This window comes from Chaetura pelagica, unplaced genomic scaffold (assembly GCF_000747805.2).
Source record: "Chaetura pelagica isolate M959 unplaced genomic scaffold, ChaPel_1.0 scaffold263, whole genome shotgun sequence".
NCBI classification, from domain to species: domain Eukaryota; kingdom Metazoa; phylum Chordata; class Aves; order Apodiformes; family Apodidae; genus Chaetura; species Chaetura pelagica.
The window spans coordinates 576,260-593,527 of NW_009952797.1; the positions used below are offsets into that span (position 1 = coordinate 576,260).

Below are 17,268 nucleotides of genomic sequence, written 5' to 3' on the forward strand. Positions count from 1 at the left end.
GAATTGTAAAACATTAAATATTTACATATACCTATCCTAATAATTAGTGAGGAAATAGTATGACATCACCTTCTCCTGGGTTTTAAAGTAAAATATCAGTGCTCTGGCACAACTTAATCTTATTTTCCTACTTTGAAAAACTAGTGCACACACTGTGTTGTAAACACCTAGTATCTACCTGAATGGCACTTAATTTCAAGGAGTTACCCAAATGGGCCACTCTGGATGTACAAAGTTTTGTGATCAAGCCTTGTAAAATGATCTAATTTTCTTAGAGATGCATGTCATCACACTCTTTGACTCACACTCAGGTACTTGAAGACATCTGTCCCTTACACTTCCCCAAAAGCAACTTTTTTTCCCAGGTGTCCACAAACAAATTGACCGTTACTGGCAACAGCATCATTTGGAACAGCTGCATAAAGAAAGTGTACCTCATATTGCTGCCATTCATGGGCTGTGCAGACTTGCTTTGAGTTCTCTATAAGCTCATGTTCTGCTCACAATAATGCACAACACTGGGGAAGCAGCATCAGCAATGTTTGGTCAACAGCTGTGAATTGCAGAAACATGACTGAGTAGAGCCCTTCATCCCACCTAACAGCTGCGTTACCATTGAATAAAACACCTACTACTTCTTTCTGTGGCAGAACTTTTTATTTGGAGGGAAATTATAACTTCTGCATTTACATGGCACGAATTATATACAGTACACTTTCCATGATAAGAATTATGGTGCTGGTCACAGAAAGGTATCAAATATGAGATAAATAATGCGTAAGCTAAAATATACAAACCAGGGGTGGAGGTGAAACTATTGGCCATTTTTATTATCTATAGAAGAATTTCAAGGAATAATGTTAATTCCATGTTCAAAAAATTTTAACAAACCTCTAGTAAAGTTAATTGAAATATTTATAATACTATTCAGTTGTTGCACAGTATTTCCAATATACAATCAAGAAGATGCACAGAACACAACACTTAATATGAAAAAAAAAAAACCCTATTGCACCCACAATTTGAAGGTTTCACTGCCTTTTGGATGCTGCACTACCATATTTATAGAAACATTTACAACACTTCAGTAAACACAAAGGTTCTAAATGTAGTGCAGCATTATGGTGGGGCCACTTTCGGCTCTTAAAATAAATGTTAAATGCCCACATACTGTGCCATTTATTCTAAGCCAACAGTCGAAGCTGGAACCCTTAATTCCTACTCTGAGTAGCAACACACTTTCCCCATGTTGAGAACATCACCAGCACTCTGACTATATACACTCTGTATTCTCTGACCTCACCTGTCCTTGGCTTCCTTGTCGTTTTGGCATTTTGCCTCAGTGCTTGTGACAACTATCCCTTCTACCATTTTTTTTAATGTCCTGTTAAGTAGTCTTGTGTAGAATCTGAAGCAAAAGAATCTGCATCTTCATTATCTGAATCATCACTACTGTCATCAGCTGCTGGCTCTCCTGTCAGGGCTATCCGGGCATAATCATCAGTGTCTATAGACTTGCAGAAGTGAATGGCATACTTCAGTTTTTCTTCTAGTACTTGCTTACAGGAATACCTGGGCAGCTTCAGGAGAAAGAAGCAAGTGTATGATTCAGGAAGAAAGTGGTCTGGAGGATTGTATTTATCCAGTACCTGTTGAAAACAAAAAGTATAACATTTTTGACGCATTGTCCAAACCACAAACAAATTTCACAATAATACTGGAGAAGACTTTTTTAACAGCATGTTAGATTTGTGATCCTAATGCTTCAGTTTCTTAAAAGAACAATGAAAAGACAACACTAAGTAAATTAAAACCATATACAAGCTTCTTTGATTATGAATACATGGTCGGGAACAATTTAAAAAAGACAGTATTACTTCAGCAAATACCAAAATATTATTTGAAGACTGTGTTTATTTAATTTAGTTGAAATGAGTACTGAGCTGAATGAAATGGTAAATAAATGCCAGCAAAAAACGGCTGATGGAAAATGATCAAATTCTAGAGAAGTAAATGGCTGGGAAATAAAACCAATATCCACTTGCCCAAGTCAAGAGAGAAGAGTACGTACAGACATTACAGGTCTCTGTTACATTGCCAAATCTACAATGTAATGTTGCATAAACAGTTCTATGAATTTGCCTACTTCTCCACTACCCATTTTTTAAAATAACAAACCCACACCCCATCCTATCCACCTTACCTGAATAACAAAGTCTCTCCCTCTAAAGTCTGCAATAGTCCTGGGCAGCCTTGTTCTGCCCCACACAAAACGTAGGAAGAGAGATCGCTCTGTATTGGAGAAGGACTCCATCACTTCCCAGAACCACTGTATCAAGGGAGCAGTTGGTTCAATGCCTTTGTAAGTTGCTACAGATTTCAGAAGGTGAAGTGGAATATCTGGGCTTCCACAGACCTGAAAAATAAAACACACTGATTGGCAAACAAAAGTCTAATCAAATAAGTTACAGGTGATTTGTTCCCTCCGTTCCCTTAAAATATTTCATCAGTTTGAACACTGACAAAATGAGCATTCAAATATTTGAAGCACTGTGCCTGGTCTCCTATTACAATGATACTAAAATGTACATCTTCCCACAGGGGGGACAGTAACGAACCTTCTTTCACATACCTAGACCACATAAAGAATTTAACATTCTACTTGGGACTAATATCTCCAATTCACCTCCTAGGTCCTTGTTTTGTGGGTTGCTTTTTTGTGTTTCTTTGTTTCTTCCAGAAATAATTCACTACATCACTGCTCAGCTGTATCCAAAGAACCTTATTAACAGCAAGAGGGCAATTAAACATTTTCAAGTATTTCCTTGGACAACACATTTGCAGTCAGAGAGCTACAAATAGTATCTAACGTGGGGTTTGGATTATTTAAGTGAAGTGTCTCACTCTATGTTACTCTGACAGAGGTAGCAAACCAGAAATTGATACCATAGTTTCCAGTTCATATCCTGTAAACAGCGAAAGCAGAGGGACTGGAACAACACGGGCCATCCCCTCACGAACTGCTGTGACTTGTTCGTCAAATTCATGAAGCCTGCAGAGACACATTTTCAGAGTTCCTGTGAATATCATTTCTAGCAATTACTGTAACACCAAGGAAACAGTAAGCACTCTCCTTAAGTCTCCAGCTATGTGTCAAAGGAACATAAATGAACATTTGTCACACAAGATACTTGTACCAGCTTCTACTCCAACTCATATTCCACAGCAAGCTCAGTATGGAGAGGTACCTCCCAATGGTTGTGCTGTGCTCGGCAAGAATAAACAAATACCCTGTGTGGAAACATGCTGTTGGGAAAAGAAGGGCTGTGCTCTGAAACTCTGCCCTCAAACATACACAACACTAGACAGACATTATGGTAAAAGACAACGGGTCTGAACTAAAACATAATGTCCAAGGACAAGAAGAGTTGTATTTCAAGACAGACACAGATAAGTCTAACACTTCGCTGCTTCTCTTGCCACCCATGATTTGTGTTTTCAGCTGCCTTTTTTTTTTTTTGCTGTCACATAATTTCTGAGATGTTATAGAGCTCTCCAGAACAGAGATTCATATCATTGGCAAGTCCTGTCCTCAGGCTTGTCACCACTAAAATAAACAAAGACATCAAGACAAACCTGATACTATGCGTCCACTTTTTCTCATGGATTTTATTCAGGTGCTAGTTTTTCTCTCAAGAGCTTCATATGATTAAGAAACCTACTTAATCTAAACATTAAATGTTAAAGTCTTTTCACCCAAAGGACTTTTAACTGTAAAATCCTTTAAAATTGCCCGTGTCCTTTGAGGACAGTCAGAATTAGCAAGAGAACAAAATTAATTCTTCAAAGGAATTAAGAAAAATTTATAGGCAGGTCATTTATCCATTCCAAATTAAATGTCTCTCTGTTGTCAAAAGTGGCTTTAAATATTGGTTCATAACCACTTACAGAAAAAAAATCAAACCAAACCTTAAAAGCTTTTCTATATTTTTGAAAGAAAATGCATATTCATATCAGTAATTTGAATGATATTTTTGTTTTCAACAAACCTGTAGTTTATTGCCAGCCTCACATATTCAGCTCTATTATCCAGTGTAATATGGGTGTACTTGGAACTCAATTGAATATCTTGACCACTTGCATTAGGCACAGTGAATGGGAGGCTCATAGCTTCAAACTCTTCTGAAGTGGCTTCGTTGTCTCGAATGTACATAAGCCCAGGAATAAAATCTTTATCAACCTTTTGAAAACAACAAAGCCACATTAAAGTCAGTTTACTAGCACTATACAACAGCATCTCTTGCATCACACGTCATCTACCAAAAGCATTGTCCAGTGTCTGACCACAACCCATCTAACTGCATTTCAAAGCCATTAAATGCCTTAGTATTTATAGAAAATGTCATTATGCTGGAACGTGGGAGGGTGCACGTGTTCTAGATTTCAATCCTCTTGGGGAGCATTTCCCAAGAAACTCTATTATATAAGAAAACGGATTTAAAGCTTAAAAAATGTAATCAAGTCTACGGAGTCCAACATTGATTTTGGTACAAAAGGAATTCCCTTACTGTCAAGTAAATTGCTTTTAAAGTAAGTACATTTCTACGTGACAGTATTTAAGAAGGAGCTCTTCTTTGTAACAAAGACCTAAATCTTACTCACACTGACTGAGCTAAGTAAACAGAAATTGAAAGTTTGTGATGTTCAATATGTGGGCACAAACTATTTTCAGTACTAGTTTGAATTAATTTTCTTTTACTTCAAAACAGTGTAGGCGTGTGCACCCAATCAGTTACTTTATCTTGGCACAATAGACACTAACAGCTACAGAAAGATCTACTGGAGAAGTAGGAGTTCAACCACAAACATTTATCTAGGCAAACCCGTGAGAAGATTTGAGAATGCTCTAGAATTCAAATGGCTTATTTAACTACTTTTAAATTACTTGTAAGTTCACAGTTTTAACAGTGAGTACAATTCATCCTGTCTCAAAATGTAAAAGACCAGTCAAAAGAGAAATATATAGAAACCAGGGAAGCCAATCGCTGGAGAAAAAATGATGCTAGAGTCAGCTTCTCTTTTGCAAGTTATACCTTACTCAGAAACTTCATCCTTACCTCACTGAGATCAGCAATTGTTAGGTTCATTCCTGCAAGCTGCTTCCACACTGGCTCAGCCAGGTTGAGGCTCAGAGGGCTTCCAGTCCGGATAGCAATGCCCAAAAGTACACCTGGAAGTTTCAACATCATATTTTTAGGTTGTTTGGGTTTTTTTTGTTAAGATTCCTAATATCATGCAATGCAAGTAGAATGTCACAATATTGTTCATTACCAAGAAAACGAAACATGTTCATATGCAAGAGTGATTTGGCAGCAGGATTTAACAGGAAACAATCTCTGTTGGCTCCAGATTCATCTCTTCCGTTTGGTGTCACGATCAACAGAGGGGTCAGCCCATTCTGAAGCTCCTCACACATTTCTGCTATTGATTCACTGTAACCTCCACCACAATCATCCACAGATTCACCTTGAATAAGGAAAGTGATTCAAAATTAAATGTTCTTTCAAAAACAAATGAAGTATTGAAATAAACTGTATCTCCTTCCACAGCGATGATTCAGTGAGCAAAAGTTTACTAAAAGCTACACTATTGTATCTCTTCATATGGAAACACTTCATGTTTTGCTTTATTTTGGATATTTTCAGTTCATTGAAATTAATAGTAATAATTATTAATATTATTTAGATTATACAACAAATCACAGCATCAAAAATACTGTTTTGCCAGACTGCAACCAACATTTTTGTGTTGCACAACAACCAAAATAAAACAGAACTCAAGTAGAATACGAAAGTCAAAGCAATGCAATTCCCAAGTGACAGTTTAAAGTAGATACATCTTACAAAACTACTTGCATATCATAGATAGAATAGCTCTTCCATCTAAAATATTTTTCTTCAAAGAGCTCAAGGTGATACGTGAATTGTAAAAATAACTCTATTAGTAAAACCAGCCAGGATTATTTATCAATTCAGGCAGCTGAAAAGCAGGTTTTAGGTTTTGCAGAATGTTTGCTGTAATGAGTTGCCTCTGGAAATTGAGGACAATTAGAGACACATTTCCACTAATCTTGAGGGTTTTTATAAAATAATTTTAAAATAATTTTTTGCTTCCTGACATTTTAAGCACCTTCCTCTGCCTATATGTACATTGTTTTCCTATATCCCCTCCCTCCTTCAGGTCCTCCAAAAAATAAATCTGCAGAAAACTGTAAAGTGAATTGCACAGTAGGTGGGAGGGTAGAGAATCCTCTTACCAACAAACTTGACTTTCCAAACACGATGAGGAAGCAGAAGGCTATCAGGGCTAAAGGAACTCATTTTAGCACACATCTGGCCAAACACTGACTTAGTACCATCAGGCCCAGCCAGACCTCCTTTACTTCTTGAACGTTTTACCTGTTGAGCAAGTAAATTATAAAAAGTCACTGTAAGGACATATTTCAGCTGGCATCACCGTTCAGATCAGACCTAGTATGTTCAGTGAAACATTTGCATAGGTCCACAACATATATCATATATATTTAACATACACAGTAGAAGAACCAAATTTCAAATTACAGCACTACAGTGTTTTTCAGTACTACCTAATATCCATCCCTACATACAGATATCACAGAGTCCTATTACATATTCTGATCCTCTGCACTTAAAATCTCAGGCTATTAGGAGCCCAAAACTACTTCAGAATCACATGATAGTTGAGGTCAGAAAGGATCTCTGGAGGTCATCTGGTCCAACTCTCCTGCTCAAGCAGAGCCACCTATAACCAGCTGCCCAGGACCATGTCCAGCCTGATTTCAAATATCCCAAGGATGGAGACTCCACATGCTTCATGGAAATGCTGTGCTAGTGCCTGGTCACTCTCACAGTGAAAAAGTGTTTCCTTATGTTCAAAGGAAGCCTCCTGTGTTTCAGTTTGTGCTCATTGCCTCTGATCCTGTCACTGGGTATCACTGAAAAAAGCTTAGCTCTCTCTTCCTGCCCTTGGATATGCAAGAATATCCATTAATGACATGTCCCCTGAGCTTTCTTGAATCCCAGTTGTCTCAGCCTTTCCTCCAGCCCCTTAATAATCGTTTTTGGCTGTTCACTGTACTCTCTCCAGTATGTCCACATCTCTCTTGTAGTGAGGAGCCCAGAATTAGACACAGCACTCCAGGTGTGGCCTCACCAGTGTTGAGTAAAGATACCTATTAACCTTCTTTGTGACAAAAGCACACTGGTGGTTCATGTTCAACTTGTTGCCCACCAGGACCCCCAGGTCCTCCTCTGCCACACTGCCTTCCAGCTGGGTTGCCCCCAACACACGTTGGTACATGGGGTTGCTCCTCCCCAGGTGCAGGACTTTGCACTTCTCCTTAATTGAATTCCTAAGGTTCCTGCCAGGCCATTTCTCCAGCCTGTTGAGGTCCCTCTGGATGGCAGCACAACCCTCTTGTGTATCAACCACTCCTCCAGTTTTTCATCACTAGCAAACCTGCCAAGGGTACACTCTGCTCCATCACCCAGATGAATGAATATGCTGACCAGGACTGGACCCACTACTGACCCCTGGGGTACACTGTTAGTTACTGGTTTCTAACTAGACTTAATGCTATGGATCACCACAGTCTGGACCCAGCTATTCAGCCAGTTTTCAACCCATCTCACCAACTACTCTCATCCAGCCCATACTTCTGCCAGCTTGTTTCTGATATAAAATCAGGCCACAGCTACACTTTAAAGGGGAAAGAGATTACTGGTTGCAGGGCAGGCTGAGCTGCAACTTCTGCAATAGGTTCTCTCTCTGTGACACAGCTGTTTAACTGGCAGAGATTATACAATTATCACAATTTATAGGTACTACAAATTCCAGTGCCTCTGTAACAGAACAAATTTTTCAATGAATGCTTGAATTGAAGAGATGTGAAAAACAGTATCTCATCATTTAGATGCTTCCTCTACATGTCCTGAACTGATCTGACAATGCTGAATTATTTTTCTAGGTAATTTCTATGACCTGACACAGTTAAAACTACTTGAGAAAAATGTTAGTTTTACACAGCTGACCACAATTGATTTATTTTTTTTCTTAAATTTGGAGGTTGATTAGATCTTAGTAATTTTACTGTTAGAGTTGCAAATATGCAAAAATAATAGATGTGTTCATTGCAGCTAAATGGAATTATTCTTACCAGTTCAACAGACAACCCTGTGGGATTTCTTGCCTAGATAAGGAATTTTGTATTTCCCCAAGTGCCAGTACCTTACTTATCTTTAATTTCAAACAGTTTATCATTCATCTGTCTCTACTCAGCATTTTATCTGTTCATCTTCAAAGGGAAATGGAAAGACAGACAGGTATCAATGATAAAATTTGTTGATAAAACGTTTTCTTCCCCTGTTTCTGAAGAAGCAGATAACATATTTGGAAATAGTTTTTATGGATCACAGTCCATTTAGTTAATGCATCATATGTTTGGTCATACATTCAACTGTCAAATCCCAGTACATTTTTCATACATAAGACAGATTAGAGTCTGTGTTCTTGGCCAGAAAACTTAATATATGTTCTTATATTAATGATATTATTTAAATATGCATTTATTATACTTATTAGAAGCCTCTAAAAATAAGTAAGCACTACCTACTGTGATAGGCAAATTATGATTTAACAGCATTATGAATGTCTCTGCCTACAGGTCATAACATACTGTTCACTTGACACCACATAGATACTAGGTAAATCTGATCTGCTAGTAAAGCAGGTCTGTAAAGGAATGTGAGCTAACTAACTGTTACTTCACTTTCTGACTCAGTATTCAACTATTTTGGAAACATATCACTTAACCATTACCAAAAAGTGATATGGACAAAACTGCATGAAGTTTTATTTCTTCTGCCCCACGCAGTCCTCCAACAGTGTCCCAAACTGGACATTCAAGCTTGTCCCTGTGCTACACCTCAAAGCATAAAACATCTACCCTCAATTTTATGGCACTTGGGTTAGTTGCACTACAGCCACCACACTGCACTTCACACGCCTTAAGCAAGAAAATTATATGAAATTACTGTGTCTTACTATCACAAGGCTGCCAAGAAAAAAGATCCAGGGCCAAGTAGTAAGTGAAGTGAATGTGATCTACTCTGAAGAAATCTGGTTCATGTAAAGCCTGACCTCAGGACAAGGAAGTGCTGTTTGGCTTGCTTTTAGGCCACATGTTAGACAGCTGTTATGTCTGGTTCTAGCACTTCCAAATCAACTACTGAACAACAAAGGTTAAGCTGAGGAAACATTTTTAAAATCAAGTCATTACCTGGAAAACAACTTTAAATTAAAAACTCATCTGTTTATTTTATACAAAGGAGGATGAAGTGAATCGACATTATTTTATCTAAACTGTAAATAACCTGAAAGCAAAGGGATCTTAAAGCCTAGCTGCACTTAAACTCACAACCGCAAAGATGAAAGTTCTTAACATTGAACATCAGCTGTTTGAGACTCCATAATGTACTTTTCAATCTTCAAATAAATATTATAAAGAATCAAACCGTTTAAGAAGCCACATTTTCATTCCCTGAAAAAGCTAACTCAAGAAACTGTGACCCATACTCAGTACTGTGTAATCAGGCCAGATTATGAACACGGACTTTTTTAGTCTTCACTTGGTTAAATCTAGGACAGAGTTGTGACACAGCAATATTTCATTTTCCCTGGAAGCCATGAAGAAGGGAAGTCCTGCAGCTACCAATTCTTTTCTAGATTTCAAGACAGATTCAAGTAACAAACTGGAATAGAAGAGAAATCTTATCTTGATTAATTAACAGTAGAAGGATGACACTAGGAATTGAGCTCAAAACCCACTCAGCTGTTCCCTGCTTAAAAAGTGAAACACTTGGCACTGCTTTATCACTTTCTGAATTGACACACAAACAAAAAAAACCCCAACTTCTGACACTCTTTTCAGCTTTTACTACCCAAATAATCAACTGAATGAAAACATTTTAATCCCATCAATTTATGACAAGACATTTTGTGTTCACAGGAAATGGCAAAGAAGCAGAAACACTGCTTCTGTTCACTAAGAGAAAACTAATTAGTCAAAATCCTCAACATTTATCCATTCTGACCTTACAAAGAGTAGGTTTTCTTACTTTTTACAACAAAAAAACCACCCCTAAAGGAAAAACTGGGTGAGGACTCAGCAAGACCAGGCTCCAGTCGGTTTAAACAAAAACAATGTTTTATTATTCTACATTACAGAAATATCTATGGAAGAAAGACACATCTGGCCTAAGGCACAACATTACATTTTCTAATGTCAATGATAAGGAAAAAAGCCCTTTTGTATCAAACACTTCTGCAATCAATATGAACACATGTGATGACCAGCAAAGGGCAAGAGTTTATCAGCCTGATTTTTAATTATATTCAAGGGTGCTGCTTTTTTTGCCCTTTTCCCCCCCCCCCCTTCATGTCCTCTGTTATGAAAGCAACAGCTAAATAATTCATGTGATCATTTGGAGAAGTAAGAAAGGCATCAGAATCACTACTGCTTTAAATGATCTAAAGTAGCAAGTTTTGAAAAAGTGGTCCTTTGTAAAGAAGGACAGTTTGCTTATTAAGTCTAAATCATTCACTCAATATTTTAGTAAGTGTTCCCTTCCCCCCAAAGAACTACACTGTGGATGAAAACATACTGAAAACAAAACGAGCAGCCCTTGCTGCATTCACTTCTGCATTGTTTGATTCTGTGGTAAAAATTCAGCTCTTCAATACTGAGATACCAAACAGCTGGAACACAAAGGCATTTAACAAATGTACAGCATTATGGGCTAAACATACAGATAGTAAAATCAAAACTTCAGCTTAAGATACCTGTATTCTGTTGAGCTCTACAACTGGCCCATGCTGACGATCTCTCACCATAGTCGCTTGCACAACTTTTCTGAAAGCTGCCTCCTAAAAAGAGAGAATGCAAAAAAATTAAAACGTTGGCAAGACTGCGATCAAATAAGAAAGCTGCACATATTTCACAGATAAGCAGAAGAGAGAAGCTGATCCTGCAATACTATCCTCCAGCAACTTCTGAGTATATCACAAAACTTTTCTAGTGAAAAGGCATAACACCCCAGTCTTTTTTTGTACTTTTGAAACACTCAAAATAAACAAAAGCAGCAGAAGATGAAGCTGAGATGCTAATTAAGGATCATGTTATTCATGCAAATAGAATTCAAGTCTGAAACAGTTGGGATACTAAAAAAAACTAAAGAAGAAAGTCTCTCCTGTACTGCTCAAAACCATGGCTTGAAAGGTTGTACTGCACTCAGGTTCAGCTATTACTAAGCAACTAACATGCCACTGAGTGCAGGTATAAATTAGTTTGTTCAGGAACAATATATGTGTATAGAGAACAACTAATGTCAGAGAAAAACTACCAAAAGAGTCAAAGATGAGATCATCTTGCTGTGGAAGGCAATAAACAAACAAGTTAGAATTTCAATTTAAAACTTTTCATGCAAATTCAAGTACCCGAGGTTCTCTCACTAAATATTTGCATCAAATTTTACATTGTCATTTTCAAGCAAGCTTTAAAAAGATATTGAAGTCTTTAGAATCTCTGAAGGTAAGCCTGACTTTAATGCCTGAATATGAATATGGCATCACACCTTCTGGAGTCTCTGCTGAATCTTCTGATGTAAAATATGCCTGGTATCATATTTTATCTTAAATCTGAAGCCTTTCTGTAACTATTCTGCAGTAAATGATGTTGAATATGCTTCCTGCATACCCATTCCTCTACTTAACATGATATACCTAAAGGCTGTCTATTAATAGCACTAACTTACAAAAGTGTCATGAACAGAATAGCTAGGAATTCCCTTTCCTTTTTTTCCAGTTCAGGTTTTGCTGAAAAACGTGTGGTCTTCTCTTGGTCTGTGAAGCATGTATTCTGCTGGATTGCCCTCCTACACAATTTTACTGGAGTCTGGAGAAAGAGACCTTGAGACAATTCATGCTAAGGGGTCTAGTTACAGGCCATGTGTCTTATTTAAGGGCACAGAACAGCACTGCAGAGAGAAACTTAACTGCTTCTGTTTTTAAATATATCTCCCAGCAGATTTTGTCTGTTTGCATAAGGTTATAATTTTTTGTTAGACAAGTTACTACGACAATGAGAAAATTCATGTCTGAAACTGATGATCACACTGAAGTCAAGTAATGTTTTTAAAGGCTTTCCACAGCTGAAGTTCTGAATACATGTTGCAGCCTTGAAGCATTATAATTATCTAGACTTTCTCATGACTAACTTTACTTGAAACTATAAAAATTCACTTTCTTTACCAATTGAGACTGAACTCCTATGTACAAAGCCTTTACTTTTAGCCCAGCCTAAAACAAGTTTGTACCTGCACAGAGCTCTAGATCAACTATTATATCACCTGATAACAAGTGAAATGCAAAAAGCAGACAATGACCATTTCATACCTCTCTGATTTTTTGATATTTTTTTTCCAGGACAGCATCTACTGAATACTCTAGAATAATTCAGCTGTACTACAAACAGAGGTTTTACAGTGTAAAGTTACTTTTAAGATCAACAGGCAACAGCACAATGAGGACTAGGTGAGGAAGACATAACAAAAAGAACACACTCTCAAAGAAGTTTGCATAATCAGACTGCAAACACTCCATATACCACTTACAGAACAAATTGAGATAAACAGCTTTATTTCCTTCAGAAACAGTTTAAACAGTACATTTCACTTAAAGTTACAGATCATTCCCTTAAAAACATTCTGACAAATACCTTTCCCTGTGATATTAGTATTCCCCGTAATGTATCAAACCCAACTGAGGGTCCTTGGCCAGTTTCATCCAGTTTTCCTTCAAGATCAAACATTGGAATGCAAGGACAGAAGAGTTCAGAGATGTGATGCAACAGCAGAAGCCTGTTTCTCAGTGAAATGATAGGAATTTCTTGTAGATGATTGTACTCCATAGGAACCTATGATAAGACAACAATGTCCAAATGTGACTTAGAATTATTATATACTTTAGTCTATTAAGCATAAGAACAATATATAAGATGTGCATGTGAATTTCTATTTAGAAATCAAAATATTTGGTTATTTACAGTCAAAACTCAATACATGGAGTTCAGTTGTTTATAAAAGATATTAATAGTAACCATCTAAACTGAAACAACTATCAGAAACATGACAGTTAAGACTATTCTTGCTATTCCCTATTTTACAATTCTCTTTATCCATAAACACACATTTTACACCAATATTCATAAAACAATCTTCTCCATGTAAAACAATCAACAAAGAACTAAATCTCTTGGAAGGCATAAGATTTTCATACCTGGAATACAGAATTAAAATCCCTGCCAATTTGCAAACTGAGTTACTGTTCTGCATTGGATTAGCAGCTGAAAGAAGAATCTTTCTCACCTTAGAAAACTGGAATTTTTCTTTGGAAAGATGGTAATAAAGTAACTGCCTTAAACTTGAAACCAAATCAAAGCACACTGAGCTTATACAAGGATTTAGAAAGGAAATACATCTACTGAAAGATAAGCAACAAGCATACTAAGTACATTTAAAATCTGAATGCAACAAGGCAACAATATTATTACCTGGGTAGGGAGTTTGCCAGCATTAGCAGGTTTACTGGTTGACCAAGCTAGAGTATGGGCTGACCCACAGGCTACTCTGTTGATCTTTTTACCCTGAAGTGCTGCAACCAAGCGTGGTCTTTGGATGGCATTAGTTGTTCCATCTCCAAGCTGCCCTTCATCATTATCTCCCCATGTATACACTTCCCCTAAACAAGAAATAACAAAAATAAATAAAAATTAATTGCTCTGTAGCTAAGCATACACTTGAATGAGGTCTTGGACCATAATCAAGATTTCTAGGACTGATGGCCATTCTGAAATCCACCATCTAGTGCAAATAAATCTTGAATGACAGCGTTAGGCCCACAATATATGGAATACACCTAGTATAAGATCTATTTATTTCTTCATAGTTTGCATAACTTAAAAGCTCTGTTCCAGAGCAGAAGGAAACAGTGGAACAGGAGAATAACAACAGATACAGCAGAAACAGTCTGTATTTGATAGCTGCACAGCAACAAAAAAAGCTGATATTAAAAAAAGAATTTGAAAAGGATTAACATTTTATACAAGAAGAAAAAGAATCCTATAATAGGTTCCATTACTAGATGGGACATTAAAATGGGTGCTTACTGTTGCAAGATAATTGGAAAATACATTTAAAATAGCAATTCTGTTTCTGAACATCCATTTTCTGCAGCTATATCCTATTCCACCAACACCTATAAAACACTCAGTTACTGTGCAGACTTGTTAATTAAATGTGGGAGTGAGTCTGCTACAAAGAATATCTAGTATGTCAACCTGCTCTGTAAGAAGCAATATTGTTTGTACAGTGCTTCATTTAGCAAGTTTCACACCTCAGCAGCCTCAAAAGACCCTGTTAAAAAAAAAAACAGTCAGATCCATTCATTCCACTGCTTGGCCAATCTGTAATTACTTTCAGAGCTTTATATTGTCTATTATAATTTATCAAAAATTTATTTTTTATTAATTAAAAACCTTCAGTTGGTTTTACATGAACATTTTAAAACAATTGCATGCTTGCTGCTCAAGAAAGACACAACATTTGCAAGCACAAAATGTGTCTATGCACACAGAGAACCAGCATTTTTAGCAAGGACAAACTACCAATAGCTGACTAAGAAAAACAAAGTCTCATTTTTTTCAAATTTAGCACTATGAGCTAAGTATTATTTGGTTTTTATACCATCTTCAGTGCAGCAAACACAGTGCAAAGACCCAGTAGCAATTGCAATGACTTTCTTTCCTTGCAGTCCCTGCACTTGTCGTGGTCTTCTAACATGATCATCAGATCCATGGCCCAGCCGATGATAATCTCCTTTGCCCCTGTACAGAGAAGGTAAAACATTTCAAAACTGTGTTTTAATTGTGATAAAAACAGAATGACAGACTGTGTCTGGTAATTGGCCTGCAGACGTATTTATAAACAGCCCGATACCAAAATATTCTCCAAATACTGAACATTAATCATCCCTAGCTCATATGAACTGGATGTCATTCTATTCTAAGGCTCCAATATGCTGTTCCTACAAATTCTGTGTATCACTTCTGGTTTATTTTCTCCTAGAAAGGTCAAGTATTGGAAGCATTCATCTGCAAAACAGTACATTTATTGACCTCAGAGACTAGACTTTTGGACAGTTTAAGGGTATCTCTAATGCCATGCAAACAAGGGGGCAGAAGGATGCTGGAAAGGTTTTGCTTAGTCTTCTTAAACATTTAAGTCTAATAGTTTAAACTACAAAATTCTGAACAGAGTACAGAGATTTAAAACAATAAACTGAAATCAAATTCTCAGACTACAGCCACCACAAGCTAGAAATAATTTTGTTATTTACACTACCATCTTCTGCCCTGCATGACAGTTCAAGCTCACACTTCTATTGATGTCCTTGAAACTTTGGCATACTGCAGTGGTCAACCCTGGAATGACAACTCTCTGCTTAGGTATTCAAGACAAAATACTTTGATTTTCCATTCAAACAGCACTATAAAGTGTTCCTCTAAGTGGTAGATTTTACTACTAATCAAGATGTAGGAACTCAAAGAAGTTTTAGATGGGGGGGGGGCAATAAAACCAGTGAAGCAGTCTAACACTAGTAACACTGTCAAAGCAACTAATAGAAAATACTTACCATGTATATACTGCTCCAGGTTTAGTCAGAGCCACAGAAAACTGTGATCCACATTCTACTTTAACTACTCCAAGGCCTGTGAGGGAATCAATCTAGGAAAAACAAATCAAATTAAATTGAAATTAAGTACAGAGGCTATAGTTTCATAGACTGCACTATCTTAAGTAAAATATAACGTGCAGGTGTGTCTATATGTATATTTATAAATTAAAATGTGTATGTAGACTACTTAGTAGTATTCGACTCCTTTCATCTTTGTACCATTTACCACCTAAACATTAAAAAGAAGCTCAGATTTGGCAAACTGTTTAAGATCATCTCTAAATGTTTTGCCAATAGTTACTCAGCAATTGCTCCTTAATAAAAACAATAAGGTTCTGTCTCAAAATACTCAACATTAATCATCCCTGGCTCATATGAAATGGATGTGATTCTGTCAACATAGTAAAAATTCAAGCACAAAATTTGAAGATTCCTCATTATAGCCTACCAAAGTAATTCTTAACAATAATCAAAAGAATTCTGAAGTCCCAGGATGAGGACAAGTTTGCATGTATTGACAAAAATCTGTCTTCAGTGTTCTCCATCAACCCCCTGATTTCTAAAACGATGACAAAATTACATTCAAATACCTTCATTGGTACTTTACAACCATCACTGCCTCCTCTCCCAAGTTTTCCATAATCTCCATCACCCCAGGACCAGACTGTATCATCATCAGTCAGGCACAATGTCTGGGCATCTCCACTGCCACAGGCTATGTCAATCACACGGTAGCCCTGGAGAGCTTCCACCTGTAAAGAAACCAGCCTTTTTTCTTTCATAATAAAAGACTTGGATATTAAAGTTTCAGAAAAGATGAGAAACCCAACTTGGACAGGTGCTTCACTGGAACTACAAGTCTGAAACATCACAGGAACAAGCAAATGAAGGTAAGTAAAAGGGCTTTGCTCTCTTCAAACCAGCAAAATGAAAACTACGCATTTCAAATACCAGATTATTCTTTTTTAATTGGTTAACTAGTTTATTTTTTCTGATCTAAAAAGTCAGGGAAAACCATTAATACAAAACATGTAAGGTTATTAAAAAGACAATATTCTGTTGAAATAGTTTCAGGTTCTCTGGGTGAGCTTTTTATGCAGTAATGGGAAAAAAAAAAAAAAGTCTTATTTTCAAATACTGTTTTACTAGCACTTGCCTCATAATCCAATTTAATCAACATCTTTTGAAATGTTGCCATCTAGTGATGAAGTCTGAGATTTGGATTCACAAAGTAAAAGGATGGTGACCCACATAGACCCTCCCCTTCGTGATCCCTACTTAAAAAGAGATTGTAGGTAGCACAATCCATGAGCAGCATCAGTCTTCACATACTTAAATTCAACTACAGATTATCTCTTTTTATATTAACCAAGAACATGGAGGGAAGAAAGATGTATA

General features: G+C 36.9%; 1 protein-coding gene across 1 annotated transcript in view; it reads right to left on the minus strand.

Annotated features, from left to right (window-relative positions):
• Positions 1–635: 635 nt before the first annotated feature.
• The window catches only part of LOC104386253 (E3 ubiquitin-protein ligase HERC2), a 117,271-nt gene continuing 100,638 nt past the window's right edge, over positions 636–17,268 (minus strand). Inside the window, exons 80-92 of the mRNA XM_009994825.1 lie at positions 16,461–16,622; positions 15,829–15,920; positions 14,880–15,019; positions 13,688–13,875; positions 12,854–13,051; positions 10,921–11,004; positions 6,317–6,458; positions 5,332–5,526; positions 5,118–5,230; positions 4,050–4,240; positions 2,947–3,052; positions 2,204–2,416; positions 636–1,649 (exon numbers count right to left, since the gene is read on the minus strand). Coding sequence (XP_009993127.1) covers positions 1,377–1,649; positions 2,204–2,416; positions 2,947–3,052; positions 4,050–4,240; positions 5,118–5,230; positions 5,332–5,526; positions 6,317–6,458; positions 10,921–11,004; positions 12,854–13,051; positions 13,688–13,875; positions 14,880–15,019; positions 15,829–15,920; positions 16,461–16,622 — 2,097 coding nt within the window. The 3' untranslated portion in view covers positions 636–1,376. The remainder of the gene's footprint in view (positions 1,650–2,203; positions 2,417–2,946; positions 3,053–4,049; positions 4,241–5,117; positions 5,231–5,331; positions 5,527–6,316; positions 6,459–10,920; positions 11,005–12,853; positions 13,052–13,687; positions 13,876–14,879; positions 15,020–15,828; positions 15,921–16,460; positions 16,623–17,268) is intronic.